Source organism: Rhipicephalus microplus, chromosome 10 (genome assembly GCF_043290135.1).
Source record: "Rhipicephalus microplus isolate Deutch F79 chromosome 10, USDA_Rmic, whole genome shotgun sequence".
NCBI lineage: Eukaryota > Metazoa > Arthropoda > Arachnida > Ixodida > Ixodidae > Rhipicephalus > Rhipicephalus microplus.
In genome coordinates, this window is record NC_134709.1 from 1,746,181 (window position 1) to 1,767,963 (window position 21,783).

The following is a 21,783-nucleotide window of genomic DNA, read 5'->3' on the forward strand; positions in this document are numbered from 1 at the left end:
AGCACATAAGATAATTGTACACTGTCTAAATTAACAGGCCAATTTAAAATATTTGTCCTAAAGCATAGGTGCCCATGAACACAAGTTGCGTTTGCAAAACGTAGGACAATACTTAGAAGCACTTACGAGCTGAACGTGTTGCGTGGACTTGTTGTGTATGAGCGTGGTGCCGACAGTGATCAGGGTCTAGCAATTCAAGCTGACGCTTTGCGTTCAGTGATGCAAACACGTCATTACTTTCGTACAAAGTTTTTGCCTTTCGCCTCTTGCTAGAACAAAAAATGATTCACTCCTTACCTTTTCATCTACTATTTTACATTATCAGGCTAACCATAGGTGTAATTACTACTATGTATATCTCACTTTCAACTGAGGCCCACTGTCTACTTCTATATTTACCAGAGTTTTAATTACCACTCCGGAACGAAAACAAAATACGCTACAGGCATAAAGCCAGCGCCTGTCTATTCTTTAGCAGTTTGAAAATTTTCGAGTTTAATTTTTATGAATTCCAACTGCCCGTGACGTATACGCTCAACCAGTGGTGGGAATGCCTTCCGGCATTTTGAAGCGGCCATTGGAGCAAGCAAAATCTACTTTTGGAGCAGCTACCTTTGTGTTTAGAGCACGTAAGGGCTTTTCACGACACACACAGAGAGGAAAATATTGCTTTAATTTAGTTTAATGTTCAGCCAGTTTACGAAATCACTTATACAGAAGCAGCAAGTCCTAATGCCGAAACTAAAAATCAAATAGACTCCATTCTGTGTGCACACTCAAGCATTGTACAGGATGTAGAAGTAGTTGGCAAGATCAGATGCTGTGACCGTAAAATGGTAAAAGGTTGTATTCACCTATATGAAAAAACGAAAAAAAACTGATATGCAAGAAACTAATACATGACCTGGTGGCGAGAGGGAACGTACAGGAATCGAGAGTTCCGCTTCAGGATATATTCAAGACACCAAACGAGAGAACAGGTATAGCGTTGACCAATGAACGATAATCTTACTGGTATCGTCTAAGAGCGTGCAATGGAAGTCGAGGTACAGTCACTAGACAGGTCAACTGGCAAACTATCTCAGGAGACCATAAATCTTACAAAGACGTCAAACCATGAAAGCCTCAAATAAAACCGACAAAATAGAGGTAGTGGAGCTTTCGAAGTTATTCAATAGGCATAAAGTAGCCGACATCATAAGGTATAAAATAAGAACTGAGCAGGCTGTACAAAGAGGCAGAAGTTTAAAAGCTGCGAAGGCAGACTTGTGTACAGTCGAAATCCGCAATAACGAAATCGCCGGGGAAACCGAAAAATTTCATTTTCGCGAGAATTTCGTTGCCGCGAGTGTGAGACATAAAAACAGTAATACGGCCAGCAGAACGAAAATTTATTGCCAGAAGTCGGTCAACTTATTTGCCGACTCTTGCCATGCAACAACTTCAAAGCTCTCCCTTCGCACTGGAAAAAGTGGTCCATTGCTATGTTGTCATCATGTGTGCCGAAGAAAGAGCGAAGATTGTACAGCGCATCCAAAACAACCCCCGGTTTGGGTTTCTCCGCGTGCGTCTTTTCTTGGTCCTCGGTGTCATCAGCTTCACGCACACTTTAGATAATGGCCTCATCGGTCACTTCCTCGTACATGACTACATCGTCATCGGCGCAAACGAACATATGAATGGTGAGTTGGTCTGCAATGCCACCACTCTCGCCGTCAAGTGTGCCTTCATCCAAATTTTCGTCTGGTGAGACTGAAGCTCAATCGATGCGTGATGCTTGCACAGTGGTGGTGAAGCCCGCATGATCATTTGCCATCGCCTGCTGCAGTGTGGCCAGGCATGTTTATTTATTATTATTTACACAATACTGCAGACCCTATTTGGGTCAAGCAGGAGGGCAAATACATGAATATATATATATATATATATATATATATATATATGTATATATACATGAACAGCAATCACAAAAAAAATGAAAGGAGAAAGTCACAACTAAGTAAGATGTACACTGAAGAAATACGAAAAACATAATCAATGAAAACAACGTCAGAAAGAAATAACAGAAGTAAGAACACATTGCATGCGCATAAACATTTGCCTATACCCCCGCAAGACACTTGAAATACAAAAAAAAAAGAATTGAAATACAAAAAAAGGAACACTAAAAATAAGAAATGAAAGATTAATCAACATGAAAATGGCGAAACATCAAGTAGACACATGTTCAATGGAATCTGCGCTTATTAGTTGTGATGTTGCCGGACTCTGACCCCATCATCGATTTAAGTAAACAAAAATTGCGGTACCCACGCTAGCTCAGCAAAAGTAGATGTTTACAAATTTTGAGTGCGCATAACACACATACGACCATATTTTCGACAGTTAACCTTTGGCGGGAGGGTAAAATAAGGCCCGCACCGTGGTGGAAAATTCCTTAATGCGGGATCGCTGTCCACAAACATTTTGTTGCCGCGAGATACGTAATACATGGGCTTCTATGATCGTTCGCCGGGTATCCGGAAATATTTCGTCGCTGCAAGTATTTCGTACTCGCGGGATTTCATTATTGTGGGTTTTGACTGTATAGGCAAAAATCGGCTGTATGCATGGAGAAACAAGCAAGGCAATGTCATAACTAATCTGGATAGGATAGTCGAGGCGGTGGAGGAGTTCTACGGAGAGTTGTAAAGAAGCTGAAACAACCACAATGATATCGTATAAAACATTAATAGTTCAGAGGAAATTTACATCCTACTAGTAGTGACAGGGGAAGTAAAGAAAGCCCTAGAAGAAATGAAAAGGGGCAATGCCGCTGGTGAGGATAAGGTAACAACAGATCTCCTGAAACATGATGGAGAAAATGTGTTAAAAAAATTGGCCACATTGTATACAAAGAGTCTCTTGACGATAAGGGTACCAGAACCCTGAAAGAACGCCATCATCGTCTTAATCCATAAGTAAGAAAACGTGAAGGACTTGAAAAATTATAAGCCGGTCAGCTTACTGTTAATTTTTTATAAACTATTAAAAAATAGCTAATAGAGTTAAGGCAACATTAGAGTTCTATCAACCAAAGGACCAAGCAGGATTTCATACAAGCTACTCCACAATAGACCATATTTATACTGTCACGGGGTCATGACGTGGACGAAGACAGGAGACTTTGTGTTGGAATTTAACTGTTTATTTGGGAGAACCTGTGCCGAGTAAACGGAAAGTCCGATTACAGTAGCAGTCTTGGATTGATAGCGGCGAACGGAGCGTCGGCCGTCGATCAACTACTGACTAGCAGCGAAGCGCGTCGGCATTTATACTCTTGCCGTCGAATGTTCTAGCGTTATCGCTGGCGGTGGCGTAGGTTCCAGAATAATCTGTACCGTTCGCAGAGTGGGCGTGATCTTATCGAAATGATCTACTACAGTCCGGAAGCTTCTCGAAAACTGCAGGCGCGGTTTGCGCTGAGAATCGTGTAGTGTTTTGGGACGATAACAAAACTTGGTAAATGGAACGTGGTAATACTATCAATCAGGTAATAGAAAAATGCATGGAATACAACCAACCCCTATACATGGCCTTCATAGAATATAAGGAGGAATTTGACTCGTTCGACACATCAGCAGTGATGTAGGCACTACAGAATCAGGGCATTGAAGGACCCTACATAAACATACTGGAAGAAATCTACAGTCGATCCACAGCCACCATAGTTCTCCATAAAAAGACAGCATCCCAATGAAGAAGCGTGTAAGGCAGAGAGACACAATCTCTCCAATGATATTCACCGCGTGTTTACAGGAGATTTTCAGAACCCTACATTAGAAAGGGTTAGGGATAACAGTTAATGAAGAGTATCGGAGAAACCTGGGATTCACTGATGACATTGTCGTGATGACTAAATCGGGGAACGAATTACAGCTCATGTTTCGTGAACTGGACACTGAAAGCAGAAAAGTACCGTAGGTCTAAAAATTAACATGTACAAAACTAAAGTAATGTGCAACAGTCTCGACAGAAAACAGCACTTTGCGATAGGTAGAGAGACATTCAAATTTGTAAAGGAATATCTCTACTTAGGACAGGTAGTAATCGCGAAGCCGAACCATGAGAGTGAAATAAAGAAAATAAGGATGGGGTGGATCACATTCGACAAGCGTTCTCAAATAATGATGGTAATCTGCCACTAACGCTCAAGAAAAAGGTATATAACAGCTGCATCTTGCCTGTACTTAGCTATGGAGCAGAAACATGGGAACTTACAAAAAATGGTTCAGCTTAAATTGAGGACGACATAGCAAGCGATGGAAACGAAAATGATAGGTGTGACCTGAAGAGACAAGAAGAGAGCAGAGTGGGTTGGGGAACAAACTGGGGTTCAAGGATATCATAGTTGAAATCAAGAAGAAATGGACATGGGCCGGGCATGTATCTCGTAGGCAGAATAACCGCTGGTCACTAAGGATAACTGACTGGATTCCCAGAGAAGGCAAGAGGGTTACAAGGAGCCAGAAAGTTAGGTGGGCAAATGAGACAGCAAGTTTGTGGGTGTAAAGTGGCAGCCGCAAGCACAAAACCAAGTTGACTGGCGGAACACGAGAGATGCCTTTGTCCTGCCGTGGGCGTAGTCAGGCTGATGATAATGGTGACTAAAATGGCGGTTGCGTACACCATCTTTTGGTGGTCATGGCTTCACTTCTGGGCGAAATCTCCTTGTTTCTTTTCTGCTGTCATGGTATGGTGTGCAATGACAACAATGGCAATGCAACGTATGTCGCGTAGTGCCGATTGGCCACAAACGTCGTTCTCGATCGTTTGCACATGCGATGCTTCGTGCTCGGTGTGCTCCTAGGATTGTCCAAAATTAACTGGGTCGCTGCCAAATAAGATTGATTCACTGAGAGTTTCACATCGTTAAACAATGTATATAATAACCAGGCCTGGAAAACGCGTCTGAACATCTAATTTTCCAAAATAATAAAAAGCTTTCCCTGTATACTCATACAAAAAGGCAATGTAACTACACTAGAATTGTAATTACACTAATTAATAAATAATTAACAGATCACATACTACGTGACACCAAACAGGCAGAAAAAAAGTGTTCCACACTCGCCATCATGGCTACTGGTGGCACTGACTGCGCAATCGCGTTTTATGCACATATATGCCCCATAAAGTAGACAGGGAGATAGCCGCCATGATAGCTCAACCGCCATGATAGCTCAAATGGTAAAGCAGAAGACGCATTATTCAAAGGTTGCAGGTCCAGTCCCAGCCCACGGCAAGCCATCTTTTCACCAACTTTTATTTCTTGACATTTACGAGGCGATTACTTCTAATACCATCCCCTAGAGTACTTTTCTTGGCATAATTGTCTGTTAGGCCTCACTAACAAGAAGGCATATGAACCTCTCACGTCTAACAATATTATTGACGACTGAGAGAAAATCATGCCAAGGAAAGTATAGGGGATGTCATTAGTAGTATATTCATTAGTAGCATATTTGTAATGTGAATGTAAAGATGTTGGCGTCACGTATCAAGAACTCACAGTCATGGCTACTACTAGCAATGCTGGCTGGAACTTCCAGCCATGTTCAAATGCACATTCGAGGTTTGTTAGAAAAGTATTGGACCTTTGGTGGAAGAAAAAAAAACTATGGGTCACTTTTCCCAGTGGTGCTGCCATTGTTGGAAGCATTCTGAGAAGGCCTCTCTGCTGTCATTGCAGCCATAATGTCCTCGCTTGTCTGAAATCACTTTCCTTTCAATGTTCTCTTGAGTTTGGTAAACAGCTAGAAGTCACAGAGGGCCATATCAGGAGGATAAGAAACCTATTGAACTACAGGAGTCTAACTTTCCACCAAAAAAGTTTGAACCAAGTGTGAGGAATGTGCAGGAGCATTGTCATGATGAATGCAGCAGTTACCTGTCGATCACAACTCAGGTCTCTTGCCCCGCACAGCATCACGTAAGGGATGGAGGACATCACTGTAGTACTCTTTGGTGATTGTTTGACCCTGTGGGGTGTACTCATGGTGTACCACACTGCAGAAGTCAAGGAAACACTCAGCATCACTTTGACGTAGCTGTGTAATTGGCGGCTCTTCTTTGGCCTTGGTGAATTGGATTGCTTCCACTGCGACGACTGGGATTTGGTTTCCGGGTCACACTATGGCACGTGCCGAACGTGGAAGCCCGACGACGGTGCACGAGGAGAAAAGAGTCACCCGAGTGCACGCGCACCAGCCACGTATACGCCGGAGATTCGTGCGAGAAAGGCTCGTGGCATGCAACGAGAGCCAAGAAGCACTGTGTGTTGGGACACCTAGCTGCGAAGACGTGGGAAATGAGCATTGCTATGGCGACGGGAGTAGCATGATTGCCCAGTTCTGAAGATGTTGGTGTGAAGGGGCTAAGGAAGTGGCCGTCGACCTCAGCGATGGTCCCGAATGAGGCTGCTCGAACTTGCCGCACCTTGCTCAGCAGTTCCTGGTGAACTTGCATTTCCTGGTAGGAAGAGAGCTGCCCACACCGGGGGAGTCCCTGACGAGTGGAGCCTAGCGAGCCCGAAGATGACTGATAAGACGGGGATGCCGGCAATGAAAACGAGTGGATCGTCAAGCGAACGCATGCTGACGACAATGACGACGAGGCGGTACCTCTTTGTCGTAGCTTCGAGGGTGGCACATGAACAGCAAGATTGTTCTATTATTGCAAAAGCGCATGAGAGTACCCACCAAGCAGTCATCTCGGCTAGGGACAGTTTAAGGTTTAAGACTGAACTTGACTTGAATCATTGTTAGTTATGGTATCCCTGAATAGTTGATTCTTCTGTACGTTTTTATTTTTGGGAGTGAATTCCGAGCGTCACATTAAAGTTAGCCTTTTTGTTTGGTGTGATAAAGAGTGTTTTGCCACGCCCATCTTGTGTCTCTCTCTCAATCCATCCATTGAAAGGATGGTTTGAGAGAGAGACACGTAACTTCTTTTTTTTTTTTGCATTACCGCATTTTTTGCTCATCCCGAAAAAGTTTTCATAAAATTTGCCCTGCATAATAAACGCACCCTCAGCTTTGCTCAGATTTTCTGAGAAAAAAGTGTGTTCATTACGCGAGCAAGTATGGTACTACTAAAAACATCCCTTATACTATCTTTGGCATTACTGTTTGTTAGTTTTCATTAGTATTTTGCCATAAAATTAAAAAACGAGCCCTTAAATACCTTCCTTCCTTCATTCGCAAGTAACAGTGCCATAAACCTATAGCCACTCAAGGCAGCTTTGGCTGGTACCATGATCTAGGCACATCCCAAGAACACTACAGGCAGCTTTGGGGAGTGCTTGCAAGTCCTTTGGAGATGGGCAGTTTGAAATCACACTGACCAAACGTGGACCACTAATATGCGACTCTCTTTCAACCTAAGCACTTCCCTGGCGCCAAGCAAGCACAATGAGGACACGCGATGATATCTTAGAAGTCCGCGTCGACTTCGTAATTGTTCCTTTAAAGGGGTTGTGAGAAGTTCCCTCGTAAAACTACAATGTGGAACCCCCGACAGCCATGTGCACTAAGTAGGTGACAACAGCCTAAGTAGAGTAGATGAAGATCACCTACAGCAAATCTCTTTGTGCGTGGATACCGCAGAGCTAAGCATTCCTCGATAGGTCTACACTACTGAGGCTGACGTCACCTCATTAGTACATGTGGTCTGCCGGTGGTTCGGCACTGTTATTTTAGGAACAACCTTTTCATGACCCCATTACCAGTCATTGACCATGTTTGTGATCACGTATCGAGCCAGGCTCATGTACAATACTCCACCAGTCTTCCCGACCAAAGCGGAAAGTAGACAAGCTATTGCCACACTTTTGAAAGACTGACAACGTAATGGGAGTGGCATCTGCTCGTCCAGTAAAGCTGTACTCTGTCTTTGAAGTTCCCTTCAGCCCCTTAGCCTACAGAAATGGCGATTACCTAGCCTCCCCACATTTATTCCTCCACAAGGCGTCATGTGTGTCCCCCTAGTGTCTTCGCGCACACAGTAAGTGAGCAGACGGCAGTGCAGGAGCATGGCTGCACACATCCACACTGGTGTCCTTCGCCTCGAGTTTACCTCTTCATTTTCATGTGCTCAGGGGCCGTAAGTTCTAAACTGATGCTTGTATTTGCTTTACAGTTATGTTTACGAGCTTCAGCAGTGATGTATTCGAGACTACACTGTGTTGTTTCTATTGACCACTATCAAACTCTCAGCGTGTTAGACTTAGCAGGTGTGGTTAAAGAAACATCTTGTTTTGCCAATAAACCCAGGGCATACCTGATGCTTTGCCCTGATCTGAGATGAAACACAGCGATAGCTCATAAACACCTTTCATTTGTTGCTGTGAGCACTTGAGGCAAGCGTCAAGGGCAATTTGGGATCTTAGTGGGCGGTTGCGCCTGCATGGGTGCTGCCATGTTGATTTTTAACCACAGTTACCAGTAGAGTTATTCAATCATACCAGTGCCGAAACTACGTTCTAGAACCCAGACACGCAATAGGCCAATTTTGAGGGAATCAGCAGACTGTTGCACCATCTGAAGCAACAACGCAAAACACAAAATAATGCATTTAACAGTTGGTAAGCTGATCAACAGGTAGCGAAATAATCTGCTCACTCCTGACATATGAGCCAATGCCGTGTCCAGATTTCGATACATGGAGCTCATGGGAAGTTTTGAACTCATATGATTGAATAACTCTGGCTACCAGTGGTTACTGATACAATAATTAACTACACCCGTAAATTCGATAAAAAATAAACATATTACTCATTTATGCACAGCAGCAGGTACTAAACAAGGGCAAATGTCTCAACCTTGCCAATGGACACTTCGAAATATAGTGAGTGCCCCCTGGCGTATGCTTGAGAAACACCTGTAAGCTGCCTTTCCCGCAACAATGTTTTCCAACCAGCAGCATCGTTTCCAGACTACTTATACAGTCTAGCCCGCGTATAACGAACCTGAGCCTGAGGCAGCATCCGTTCCCTGTATCCCAAAGTTCATAGTAAATGAAACAGCTTTTAAAAAGTTGCAAGTGGAAACACAAAATTTTTTGCCCAAAAAAGTTCGCGATGCACGTGTTTCGAAGAGCAGGACCAATAAGGGCGATCTCAAGTTTATTTCAAGCGGCAGCGCGCTCTTCGCCGAGGCTCGTGGCATAAGCTGCATGAGGCACTGGCTCCAAAGTTTCGTCGTTCTCGCAATCCGATTCCTCCAAATCGCTCTTGCTGCGTACTGATTCACAATGCCCTAATCTGTGCACAGTTCCGCAGTGTCGGCATCATCATCGGCTGTAATTAAACCATCACAACAGATGTCCCACCCGCTCTGTCAAGTCAGAGTCGATGACCCGCTACCACAAATTGCGGCCGGAGTGGTCCCGTTCGGAAGCTTCTGGCTGAACATTGGGCCTGACGTCGACGAAGTCGGCCTCCCGAAAAACAGTTTCGTGCGTATGGAGCCGTCACTGCCGCCCACGAAATATTCACAATCTCCACAGCTGAATAACGGGACGCCCGAAGTGGCAAGTTGGCTGCCAGGTGACAGCTATGAGAAAGCAGTCCACAATGCAGCACCTAACGTGCTGATTACGCCCAAGCCAAGCGGTCACACTTTCGACGTTTTGTTGAGCGGCAGAAAAAAAAAAGAGTGCAAGGCCTCCCGTCTGCCTTCCTGACTACACACGCACACCTGGGGCGAGCAAGACGAGCACACGCAACACACATGCCATAACGCGTGGTACAGCTCTGGGCCCGTTTCTAGTCAGAAAACAAAACTTCTGAATTTGAGTCAGCGTGGCTGGCGTCGCATAGCAGTAGAGAAGGGCAAAGAGTTGTGTCAAGAGAGGAGAGCCTATTTGCAAGAGAAGGGCAAGGAGTTTTGACAGAGTCAAGAGAGGAGAGGATACGGCGGGAAGGCGACCTTGAAAACCAAAACACGCGGGAAGGAGACAGGTCGGGCAGCTTAAAGTCCCTTTTTTCAGAGACACGCAGACCGAGAGCGAGCAAGACGTGCACGTGCAACACACATGCCAGAACGTATGGTACAGCTATGGGCCCGTTTCCAGTCAGAAAAAACTTATGAATCCCCTTTTTCAAGGACTTTAGGGCAGCTTGCTTGAAATGTCCGCATATTCCGCGACTCGCGTGTAGATAAAATTGAAAGAGGGTCTGCATGCGCAGAGGTCCAAGCACGGCCGCCTGGATTGGCGAGCGCGTCGGTGTTCAAAGAATCGGCGGTCGTGGTCAAAGAATCGTTTTGTTGCGCAGGCGGATTTGCGTGGCCTCTCCGACTTCGATATTTCGCGATTCATTCTGCACAAATTAACAGCCGTTTTTACGTTTTCGCATGCGTGCGGAGGGCATGCTGAGCCGAGGGCAAAGTGAGCGAGAACAGGTCCTAAACACGAAAAGAATTGCGAACTATCAGAGTGAGCGGGGTAGCTTACGCACGTGCACTACAACGATACGATAAAACAAAACGCAGACGATCAGATACAGTCGATGTTGGCAAATGGTCTGGTCACTCCAGGCCGGCGACGTCAATGACATTACCAGTGATCGAAAACAGGGCAGATGGCCAACAGGTCTTTGAAAGATGGGTGGCAGTGTGAAAACACGGGCTGCGTCTGGCGATGCGGGGTGCTCAGAGTATGGGTGCACTAAGGAAGGGAGGGTGTGTAACAAAGAGCAGTCAGGGAGAGTGGCAACTCAAGGGTCATGGAGGCAGGGTCGGCATTTAACAATAAGAATCTATGGGCACCTCGCCGATGCCTCATTCAAAGTCGAAAGTGGTTTCCCAGGCAGTCGGCAGAGCGCCGACTCCATTCGCTGTAACCGATCAGCGGCGCTCAGAGACGTTCGTTGTAAGTGCGATTTTGTGTCATTGAAACAATGTATATTTTCACGGTCATGCAGATATTGTTCGTTTTAAGTGGGGCCGTTACATGTGGGCTCGACTGTATAGATGTGAGAACGTTCACCCCTCTACATTCCAGTGAAGGCATGGACGAACCACGAAGGTTGTTCAGAGCACACTGCAGGAATGTCATGTCTCATGGTACACTACCCCCATCACATGCAACAAGACAACAGGAAAAACAAAATAAAAGGAAAAAAAGTTTGCCGGGTAGTCTATGGTCGAGGCTATCTGGTTGAAAACAAACTTGCTCGCACAAGCACAGTAACGATTTTGCAAACTGGCCATTGCAAGGCAATATTTGGAGCTATGTTTACCTGTGCAAACACGTTGCATGCTGACACTTCGTAGCTTCAACAGCGTTGAATGGTTGTGGTTACATGGAGCATAGAGATAAAGTGAAAGAAGGCCTAAGCCTCAACACAAGTGGGTCTGCCAAGAAGACAGTTGTGAATTGATGCTGGTCGCTGAAGTCAGCATATTACTTAGCCTGGTATAAACACCGATATTAAAGGTTCCATTTTCCAGGGTCCCATGTGTGTATATATAGACCAATGTTTTGCTAGTTGAGTTCAGTCTGTGCTTGGGTTTTGTGATGGCATAAAGGCATGCTATTGCTGATATTGCCCTGTTACTAAAGGATTGCGTTATCACCCAAACGATGTTATTTAACAAAAAGCTTGCATAAACACTAAGTATAGGAGTAGAGCTTGCCTGTGTAGGCCCTTACCCGTGGTTCCAAATGGAGCGCGTGCAGTCGTTGTCCTCCAGGCTCAAGATGACTGCCTTGCCGACATTTCCTTCCTGATATAAAAAAAACAAACAAAGTATTGCATTTGCGTTGTTGATATATGTGAAAAATGCACTTTTGCATCACATAAAAACACAAAGACACGCAATGAATCAATGCTAGAAGAAGCCATAATAAATATACTTACATGTATAATCATGTTGCAGGCTATTGCATTGACGTTTATACCTTTACATTTGTATACAAGTACAGTCGAGCCCACATGTAACGGCCCCACTTAAAACGAAGTTTTGCTTAAAACAAACAATATTTGCACGATTGCGAAAGTATACATTGTTTCAATGGCACAGAATCGCACTTACAACGAACGTCTCCGAGCGTCGCCGATCGATTACAGCGGACGGAGTCAGCGCTTTGCCAACTTCCCAGGGGAACCACTTTCGACCATCGATAAGGCATCGGAAAGGTGCCCATAAATTCTTCTTGTTAAACGCCGACCCTGCCTTCGCGCCCCTCTAGTTGCCCCTCTCCCCAACCACTTTTTGTCACGCAGCCTTCCGTCCTTTGCCCACCGCTACCTTGAGCACCCCACGTTGCCAGACGAGGCTCGTATTTTTACACTGCCACCGATCTTTCAAAGACCGGTCGGCCATTTCCCCTGTTTTTGATCCCTAGTTCTGTCGTTGCCGTCGCCGTTCAGGAGTGAATAGACCATTTGCCAACATCGTCGGCCACCGACTGTATATCGGCCACCGACTCAGATAATTCGAGATTCGTATCGTGTTAAAGACTTGCTCTCGGTCACTTTGCACTCGGCTCAGCATGCCCTCTGCACGCTTGCGGAAGCGCGAAAATGGCTGTTGATTTGCGCGGAATGAATCACGAATTATTGAAGTTGGTGAGGCCGCGATAACCCGCTGACGCAACAAAACGATTTTTGACCACGGCCCCCAATTGTTTGAACATCGCCGCACGCGTCGATCCAGGCGACCGTTCTTAGACCTCTACGCGCGCAGGCACTTTTTCGATTTTTTTCTACACGGGAGTTGCAAATGGCCTTTTCAAGCAAGCGGCCCGATTTGCCTCCTTCCCGCGTGTTTTGGTTTTCAAGGTCGCCTTCCAGCCGTATCCTTCCGTCTCTTCATTCTATCGCAACTCCTTGCCCGTCTCTCGCAAATCAGCTCCCCTCTCTTGACACAGCACCTTCGCCCATCTCCACCGTTCGCGACACCAGCCACGCTGACTCGAATTCAGAAGTTTGGGTTTCCGGCTAGAAACGGGCCCAGAGCTGTACCGCACGTTCTGGGATGTGTGTCGCGTGTGCGCGTCTTGTTTGCTTTTGGTGTGCGCGTGTATGGTCAAAATGGCGGACGGGAGGCCTCGCACGCTTTTTCCAGCTGCTCAACAAAATGTCGAAAGTGGGACCGCTTGGCTTGGGCGTAATCCGCACATTAGGTGCCGCGTTGCAAAGGGCTTGCTGTTGACCACCTGGAAGTCCACTTGAAGCTTCGGGCGTCCCGGTATTCAGCTGTGGAGATGGTGAATATTTCGTGGGTTGCAGTGACAGCTACATGCGTACGAAACTGTTTTCGCGAGACCGACTTCCTCGAACTCGGGCCTGATGCCGAGCAAGAAGCTTCCGAACAGGACCACTGCAGTGGCGAATTCTGGCAGCGCGTCGTCATTTCCGACATGGGAGAGTGGGTGGGACATCTGTTGTGATGGTTTTATTACGGCCAATGATGCCGACACGAATTAGGGCGTTGTGAATGAAGTACGTGGCAAGAGTGATTTGAAGGAATAGGATTGCGAGAACGACGAAACTTTGGAGCCAGTGTCTCATGTAGTTTATGCCACGGGCCTCGGCGAAGCGCAAGCTGCCGTTTGAAATAAACTCAAGATTGCCCTTATTGCTTCTGCTCTTCGAAACACGTGCGTCATGAACTTTTTTTGGGCAAAAAATTTTCTGTTTTCACTCGCAACTTTTTAAAAGCTGTGTTTCATTTACTATGAACTTCGGGATACAGTGAACGGATGCCGCATCAGGCTCAGGTTCGTTATAAGCGGGCTCGACTGTATATGTGTGTGTATGAGTATCAATATATTTTCTTTTTGTCCTTATGTTTGTGCTATGTTCTCCAGTTTACATAATATGTCATTAGTTTTCATAGTATAATAACATCAGTAAATTATTTTTATAAATTCATTTATTTCTTTGCTGTTTTATATGCCCTTCTTATATGCTATCTTACAAATTTTTGTTCTTTTTTCTTCTGCTTATACGTATGACAAGTTCCTAAGCTCTGTAAATACATATTTCATTTGTCCGAATGGCATACTTTAAGTCAAAATATTTGTGTATGCATACTACTTTTTTTGATAAGTGACATGCCTTTTTTTATTGATTACTTTTAAATGTATACGAACTAGCCTTTAGGCTAAGGACTGGGGAGCATACTTGACCGACGGCTCTCCAGTACGCTCGCTGTCAAATTTCTTCTTTATTTCATATTTCGTGTGACTTTTTGTAGCAATATACAGCAACTGAAGCTATATTTAAAAAAAAAGCATACCAATACAAGTTTACAAGTGAAACTAAGAATAAAAAAAATCCACCGTCTAAAGCTGCAGTTTGAACGTGGGAGACAACCATTCAACCCCTCGACCACTTCGGCAAAGCCGCACGGAGCTCTTAAAGCTACGACACATTGCAGACTACCGATGACAGCGCCACAAGCGGATTGATGCTGTTCGGGCTTCACTTTTTATACATTGGTACTGCCGCCATTCTGGGCACTTCCCTGTTCTAGTACACTCTAGCCCTGCATTGCATCCCTCATAGACACTAGCGCCAGAGTTCCCTCTAGTGTATTTATAGAAAACTATGACAGTGACACACCTTGATGACAGAATATGCCAACAGGCCAGACACCTATGGTAGTAAGACGGCAAGTTGGGCCAGTTGGTTAGGATCCATCATGTCCTTACTTACAGCGCAACACCAGAAAAAGTACAGGACAGAGAAGGAGCAAAAGCGCCATCTTTTCTTTCTCTTTTGCCCCTTCCCTGTCCTGTATTTTTTCTGGTGTTGCGCTGCAAGTAAGTTCACGATGGATCAGAAACCTATGGTTTCAGTAGAGACATCTTGCTGTTAATGGTGCAAGCTACCATGTACTGCTCAACTGGTGTATTGTTACAAAATAATCCTTAAACTCGCCCACCTGCATCTCATCTGAGGGCTGCACGCTCCAAAGGGAGGTGTGTGCAAAGCCATGATGGGGCCCTAGCTCCCAGGCACCGAAGTTCGCTGCAGCAGAATACAGTGGTACACCACCATAAGTGAAAAAAGTAGTGCTCAATGAAATCAGGATTCTGGGCAGAAGTCATGACAAATTGGCACGTGAAATACTGCAATAATAGCTCTGTGGCATTGTGCAAAAGGAAACACGATTTCTTGCAATCTTTTCTTATATTCTAGAGGACCAAGTAAGGATGCAAACATGACACACAGTGCTTGTACTTGGGTTTTGTAGTGTGCCTTTCTGGTTAGTTAGGCTATTGTGAAGGCAATTATGATATGACTCTATGACCACATGAATGTACATAGATAATTAGAGATAAAGTGAATTCAATTAAGGGTGAACACGGCCCACGGCCTTTGAAAACGGTAAAATTGCGAAAAAGTCAATTTTTGGGAAACCACGTATTCGGACTGTACGTGTCTAAACTACCTTTTCTGTAAATATCAACGTCTAACACATCACGAAACTGCTTGAAATAAAGTTTACAACAAGACGCCGCAGCTCTCGAGTGACACGAGAGCGCTCAAAACAGCCCAACTTGGCGCGATCGGGGTTTCTCGACTGCTTGACAGAGGTTCGCCATTTTGGAGTTGTCTTGTTTGTGAATTCTTGCACTTTATTTTCCTGCGAACCGCGACGACGGTGGCAGCGCAGGAGAGGAGCAAGCTGCTCATGATTGGAGGGCTAGCAAGAACTTTGAAGTTTCCCGCGGCAGAGACGCGCCACCGGGATCGGGCGATGCGCATGCTCCTCAAGGACGAGAAGGTCCCTGCGACTGCGATTGGCTGCTGCACGCAATGACTTAGTATTCTTGCACACATAATGCAGCTCTCCGTCCTCCGCTGCTCATCCTTCCTCGGCGTTTTCTTAGTGTTCAGCTCACTATCATCTATCATTGCAGCCGTATGCATACTTTCCGCGTTTCAACAGTTTTTACGAAAAACAATTTTCAAGCGTCTTCCTGATACGATTTTCAACCGTCTTCCCGATACGATTTTCAACTGTCTTTTACAAGACTGCTGTTGCGTTCACTCACGATGCGTCCAACGAAAAGGATGATGCAACAAGTGTTCAGTGCAAGGAAGGGATCTATGAAGGTTGTTGGTCTATGAAGGTGCAGTGCAAGAAAGCAATCTATGAAGGCGTTGTATTATGTTTTTTTAATTTTGTAGCCAGACACTTCCTTGCTCTTTACATAATATATACACATTTTTCCACGCATGTTATTTTGATGTGCTTGGTTTAAGCCCACAAAAACTCTGAGCAATGCTCGGTGCACATTGTACCTCACTGTTTGAGAAGCTTGTTATTTGTAGTTGATTATTTTGTTAAGATTGCGCACAGAACGCAAACACTCAAGAACATTCCACAGCTTGTGCAACCACCACTGATAAGACTAGAAATCTCGATGCATGATGTATAAAGGACGGCGCATCCCAAAGATGATCAGTTAATCGATGACCTACGCACTGTGCACCGATATCAGTGCACAGCGTACACTGCTTTCCATAATTTGACATATACACACACACACACACCTAACTTTTTGAACATGATTCACGCAGGACCCGACGTATTGTATGCAAGGAATGGACGATGAAACTTTCATGGAAGCGTCTTATCTGACGAAGCCTGGTCCACCAGCTGAAAACGTTAAGTAAAGACGCTTTCGTGAAAGTTTCGCCGTCCTTTTCTTGCATACATATAAATATATTGTGTACACGTATTCCAAAGGAGTACGTATGGCCACTAGTGTGGGTCCGGTCTAAGCGAGCCACAGAGCAAGCGTTTATAGTCGCCATGGCGAGAACACGGTACTGCTCAAGGTCGCAACACTTTATTGCCTGCGGCAACACCAACAACGTAGTACAGAGCCAGTTGCAAAAGGGGCGGCGGGAAAGCAAATAGGCCTATCCACGTGCCGGGTGAGAAGTACTACACAGGGTGTCGAGAGCACGTCTTTGTGGGCAAAAGTGATTCACAGGGACACTGGGACAAAGGGCCCGGTCGCTCGAGCGAGGGCAAAAACTCCGCTCACGATGGCTTCGGAGAGGTACAAGTCGGCGTAGTTTGACCACACACTAGGACACCGCATCACTTTTCGGCCTAGCGTTTGAACGGGGCTACAAAAGGTAAGCATTCACCACGGGCACAAGGCGCCGTTGGCGAAGTCCGGACGAGCCCCAAACAAAAGGCGGCTGATGGACGGAAAAGAAATGGCTGCTTACCCCTTGTCGTCCCCAAAAAATTCTTTCTCACTCCCGACGTGCGCACACGAAATGTCCCGACAGACTTTGCGCCTGGCGCCACAGTCGAAATCCGCAACCAAGTGAGAGGGTTTAAATGTCACTCCCCGCTCACCCAGCCCAACATACCACAGAGGTGAGGAGAGTCATGTCTGGACATGAGAACGCAGAAAAAGGCGGCAAAGCCCGCGCAAAGGCAGCAGGCTAGCCTCGATTCCCACACACCCTTCTCCTAAATTTACCCTTTACCGGTCTGCGAAGGCACCCAGACGTCACTTATGCAATTAAAATGACACTGCTATGAAGAACAGCTAACCTCAGTCATATGCTATAACTGCTGCTAAAAAACGATAAAAAAGAAGAGAAACATTATTAACAAAATTAAACACATAACACTATAACATGTTTGTGAAAAAAAACAAAGGAAGTTTGGCTTGAGTTCGAGGTGCTAAAGCGGGATAGCGTCTACTGCACGGAGGGGGGCGGCAGAGCGCAATATTGTCCGCTGGGTGCGATGCCCATGTGTCAGGAGTTTTGGAAGGGGGCTCTCGATGGCTCGTTGCTGCTCTTGATTAGTCAGAGTCCGACGAACGCCGCTTTGGTGTTGGTTCGGAGGTCCCAAATTTCTGGCTCAATGACAGAGCTTGGACGTTGCCAGAAAGCCGGGCCTCTTCAGGGATAAGGGAGGCCGAACAGAAATCAGCTGAGAGACGCCCTGGCGTTGGCAGGCAGTACATAGCTGTCAGCTGGCCTCGTGCAGGAGCCAAGGTGGAAAAGGCAGCAGGGCTTCTTGTAGATGGCCAAGAGCATAGCACAGCCGAACTGTAACTTCAGTAGGTCAGGGCCCCGAGCACCTCCGGTGTCCACGTCGATGGGAAGAAACCACGACGTGCACTCTTTCCGGACACGCACAGAAGCGTCACGCACGTACACATGTACAGAAGCACGCACGCACACACTGCCGATGAATGCGTGAGCAAAGGCGCAAAGCGTCCTTCGTCTCTCTCACAACACATAAGCACCAATGTTCAAACTCACAACACCCTTCACCAGTAGATGAAATATAGCATCAAAAATGTTAAGCAGAGCAAAAAATATGACACTCAATATTGGGCCAAAAGAAAATAAAAACAAAATACAAATGAGCACTTATTATTAGACAAAACAAACATAAAAACGTAAAATACACATGAACACTTAAAAAAAGAAACCTTGGCAGCAAACCGGGCGAGGTCGACTTTTTTAAGAGAACAGACCATAAAGAAGCCAACCATACTGAGGCTAGATAGTAAACTGAGGGCCTTCGGTTGCGGAGAAGTCCGCCGTCTTGTGCGAAATCACAAAGGTGACTGCTTCCTCAGATTATAACGGTGCGGGGTCCGAATGCGGTCCGCCGCTCCGGGTGTGCCCCATTGCTTCCGTGAAGTGCCGCAGGGCGCCAGCGCGAGCTCGTCAAACCGTGATAAAGTGCTTCAGGTCCGCGATGTGGGCATGGCTGAGTTTTCCCAAAAAGGGAATTTTTCAGCAAGTACACGCCACGGACGCTCACTGACAATCGGTTCCTAAGACTGGGCGACCTGCCAACCCTTGGTTCCACTATTTGTCAGACGTCGCAGGCATGAAATAGCGATAAATATCACGCTTCGTGCCGGGCCAGGTCAAAACGTCGCTCAGTTTGCGAAAGCTTTCGAGCCACTCAGGTGACCAGCGATGAGTTCCTCTTGAAAAGATCGCAACAGTGCGGCTCACACTTTTTGGGCATAGCCACCTTAAACAGATCCGCAGACTTCTTGTCGGTGGCTATATAGTTCAGCAGGAGTCCAGCATGGTCCCGCAAAATGAATCCGCCAGAGACTCAGTGACACACGCTGGTTTCAGCCCCCTATTACCACACCCTGCAGAGCAAGCAGCATAACGGCGCCTCATCTCTTTCAGTCGTTATCAGCGCCCGCTGCAGAGCAAGCAGAGTATACGGCGCTTCGTCTCTCCCATACTGCACTTTGCTGAACCTTCAGCAGCTCTTCACTGCTGAAAGCGATTCCCATTCTCCCAAAAGGGGGGGGGGGAGTCTCGTATCGCGCCAACTCAAGGTTTCTGCTACCGTTGCATCCATTGGCGTCACGGGTTCGCTCTCGACATTGTGGCTTTCGGAAAGCTTCCTTACTCGGCCGCTACACGGTGCGCCGCTTACCTTAATAGCAGCCAAGGTCGTCCGCATAGAGACGACCCCTTTTCGCCGCTGTTTTGCTCCTGACGCTTGGATGTGCAAAGGCACCGCGTGCGGCCTTCGCGATGAGATCATGGTTCTTGGCACACAACAGGGGGCGCGAGATAGCGCGTCAGCTACCACTTTGGTTGTGCGTTCACCACAAAAGGGGGGTGACGACACAGAAGGGTGCCGAAGGGTGCCCGTCGATAGAGGCAATGGCCTCTTTGTGCAATGCGGCATCCGACTAAAAAGGTCAGCAAACAAAAATGCCACAAAGCAGGCATGTTGCGACGAGCCCGAATCGTGCAGGCGAACTGACTTGCTAAGAGCAGTCATAAGCTTAGAGCTTTTGATACTGTGTTGGGCGCCAGTGTAGTGTACACGTATCCCGAAGGATTACGGCCACTAGCGTGGGTACGATCTTAGCGAGCCGCAGGGCAACGCTTTAACCATCGCCTCTGCACACGCAGGTTCGAACAGCCATGGCGCCGAGCGCAGGGTCGCAAAGACACGATACTGCTCAAGGTCGCAACACATTATTGCCTGTGGCAACACCGAAAACGCAGTACAGAGCCCATTACAAAAGGGGCGGCGGGAAAGCAAATAAGCTTATCCACGTCACGGGTGAAAAGTGCTAACGCAGGGTGCCGCGAGCACATCTCCGTGGGTAAAAGTGATTCAAGGTGACACCAGGACAAAGGGCCCTGTTGCTCGAGCGAGGACAAAAACTCCATTCGCGATGGCTTCCAAGAGGTACGGATCGGCTTAATTTGACAAGGCACTAGGACACCACACAGCTCTTCGGCCTAGAGTTCGGAAGGGGCGACAAAGCGAAGCATTCGCCGCAAGTGCAAGGCGCCGTTGGCGAAGTCCGAACGAGCCCCAAACAAAAAGAGCCAATGGACGGAAAAGAAATGCATGTTTACCCCATGTTGTCCCGAAGAGGTTCTCCCTCAATCCTTACGCGTGCGCGAAATGTCCAGAGAGACCTTGCGCACAGTGCTACAGTTGACATTCGCTACTTGGTGAGATGGGTGAAACGTCACTCCCGCTCCCATAGCATGACAGACCACAGAGGAGAGGAGTGTTATGTCAGGACATGAGAATGCAGAAAGAGGTGGCAAAGCTCACGCAAAGGCAGCGGGCTCGCCTCAATACCTACAATATATATATATATATATGTATGTGTGTGTATATATATATATATATATATATATATATATATATATATATATATATATATGCAAGGGCTCAAGCTCCAACTGGGCAATGGGTATGTGCCACGAGCAAAAAGAGAAGCAGAGATAGACAAGGTTAGGTAACCTTGAACAGCCAGGCTATAGCAAAGGGTGCCGTTTCTTGCGTCTCTCTGTTGCATTGTACGACAATGTCACAGTCCGACAACTAAACCTTGCGGCTGCAGCCACCTGCCCGTGTCCTCGGAGGTCTTCAGCAGCACGAGTCAAGTAGGACGCTATCTACGCTTCCTTGGTCATGGATTCCACGACCCGAGCGCTGCAGCCCCTTCTTATCAAACCATACACGGATGGCGTCAGTGCCTCTTTGATGGTTCTAGGATGCCACTTGATAGGAACATCACTACCACCTGCGTCTGAGATGGTGTACGGGCTCCATTCGCTCAGCAACGTCACGTATGCTCCCCGTGACGCCGATCTTGGCCTCAAGACTCATCCAAACAGTGAGCCTTGAATTGATGCCGTTCAGGCTTTCTAGGCATATATCGCTGCCACCAAGACACCACGCAGACTCCTGTTGCCAGGCAGCGGTGCCCACACGTCCCGTGCTGACCTCTCACTCCATACTCCATCGGCACCTCAGCCGCTCAGGAGTGCTGTCTAGGCCCTCTCGGCCAAGAATACCAACGCAGTGTGTATGCTAATAGGGGGAGTACTCCACATCTTCAAACGTCAACCCTGGCTTCGCATGCGGTTTGCCTGAAAGCCCCACCGAGCTGTCCCGCACCATCGCGTGACTCCACCTCGCAATCAGCGCCTTAACAGCATCGAGTTCTGTACTGTTCCCTGCAGCCTTGCCAGGACTGCACTCCATCGATGAGGTGTTGGCCGCAGCCGCCTCGCGAGACCATGCAGCAACCTCACCCGAGAGACGCAGCAAGCTCCAGTATACCCTCGCAGCCCTTTCACACAAATTAGGCTGTCTGGCGTTGCTATTTTCTGGAGCTTCGCCTGCCGTGTCACCCTGACCGCCTGTCTTCGAACTACCAGTGTTCCGCGGCATTCAGGACGACATCTTCAGGTAGATTGAGACTGAACACGCTCGACACCCTCCA

The 21,783-nt window shown here is 46.8% G+C and overlaps 1 protein-coding gene across 13 annotated transcripts in view; it reads right to left on the minus strand.

The window, feature by feature from the left end:
• Positions 1-21,783, minus strand: part of LOC119180580 (uncharacterized) — a 161,873-nt gene that overhangs the window by 80,351 nt on the left and 59,739 nt on the right. For 6 of the 13 annotated variants that reach the window (XM_075876050.1, XM_075876055.1, XM_075876053.1 and 3 more), the window contains 2 exons: positions 14,937-15,022; positions 11,695-11,768 (listed from right to left, as the gene is read on the minus strand). In XM_075876050.1, coding sequence (XP_075732165.1) covers positions 11,695-11,768; positions 14,937-15,022 — 160 coding nt within the window. The remainder of the gene's footprint in view (positions 1-11,694; positions 11,769-14,936; positions 15,023-21,783) is intronic. The other 7 variants (XM_075876058.1, XM_075876060.1, XM_075876057.1 and 4 more) reach the window with 2 other exon arrangements.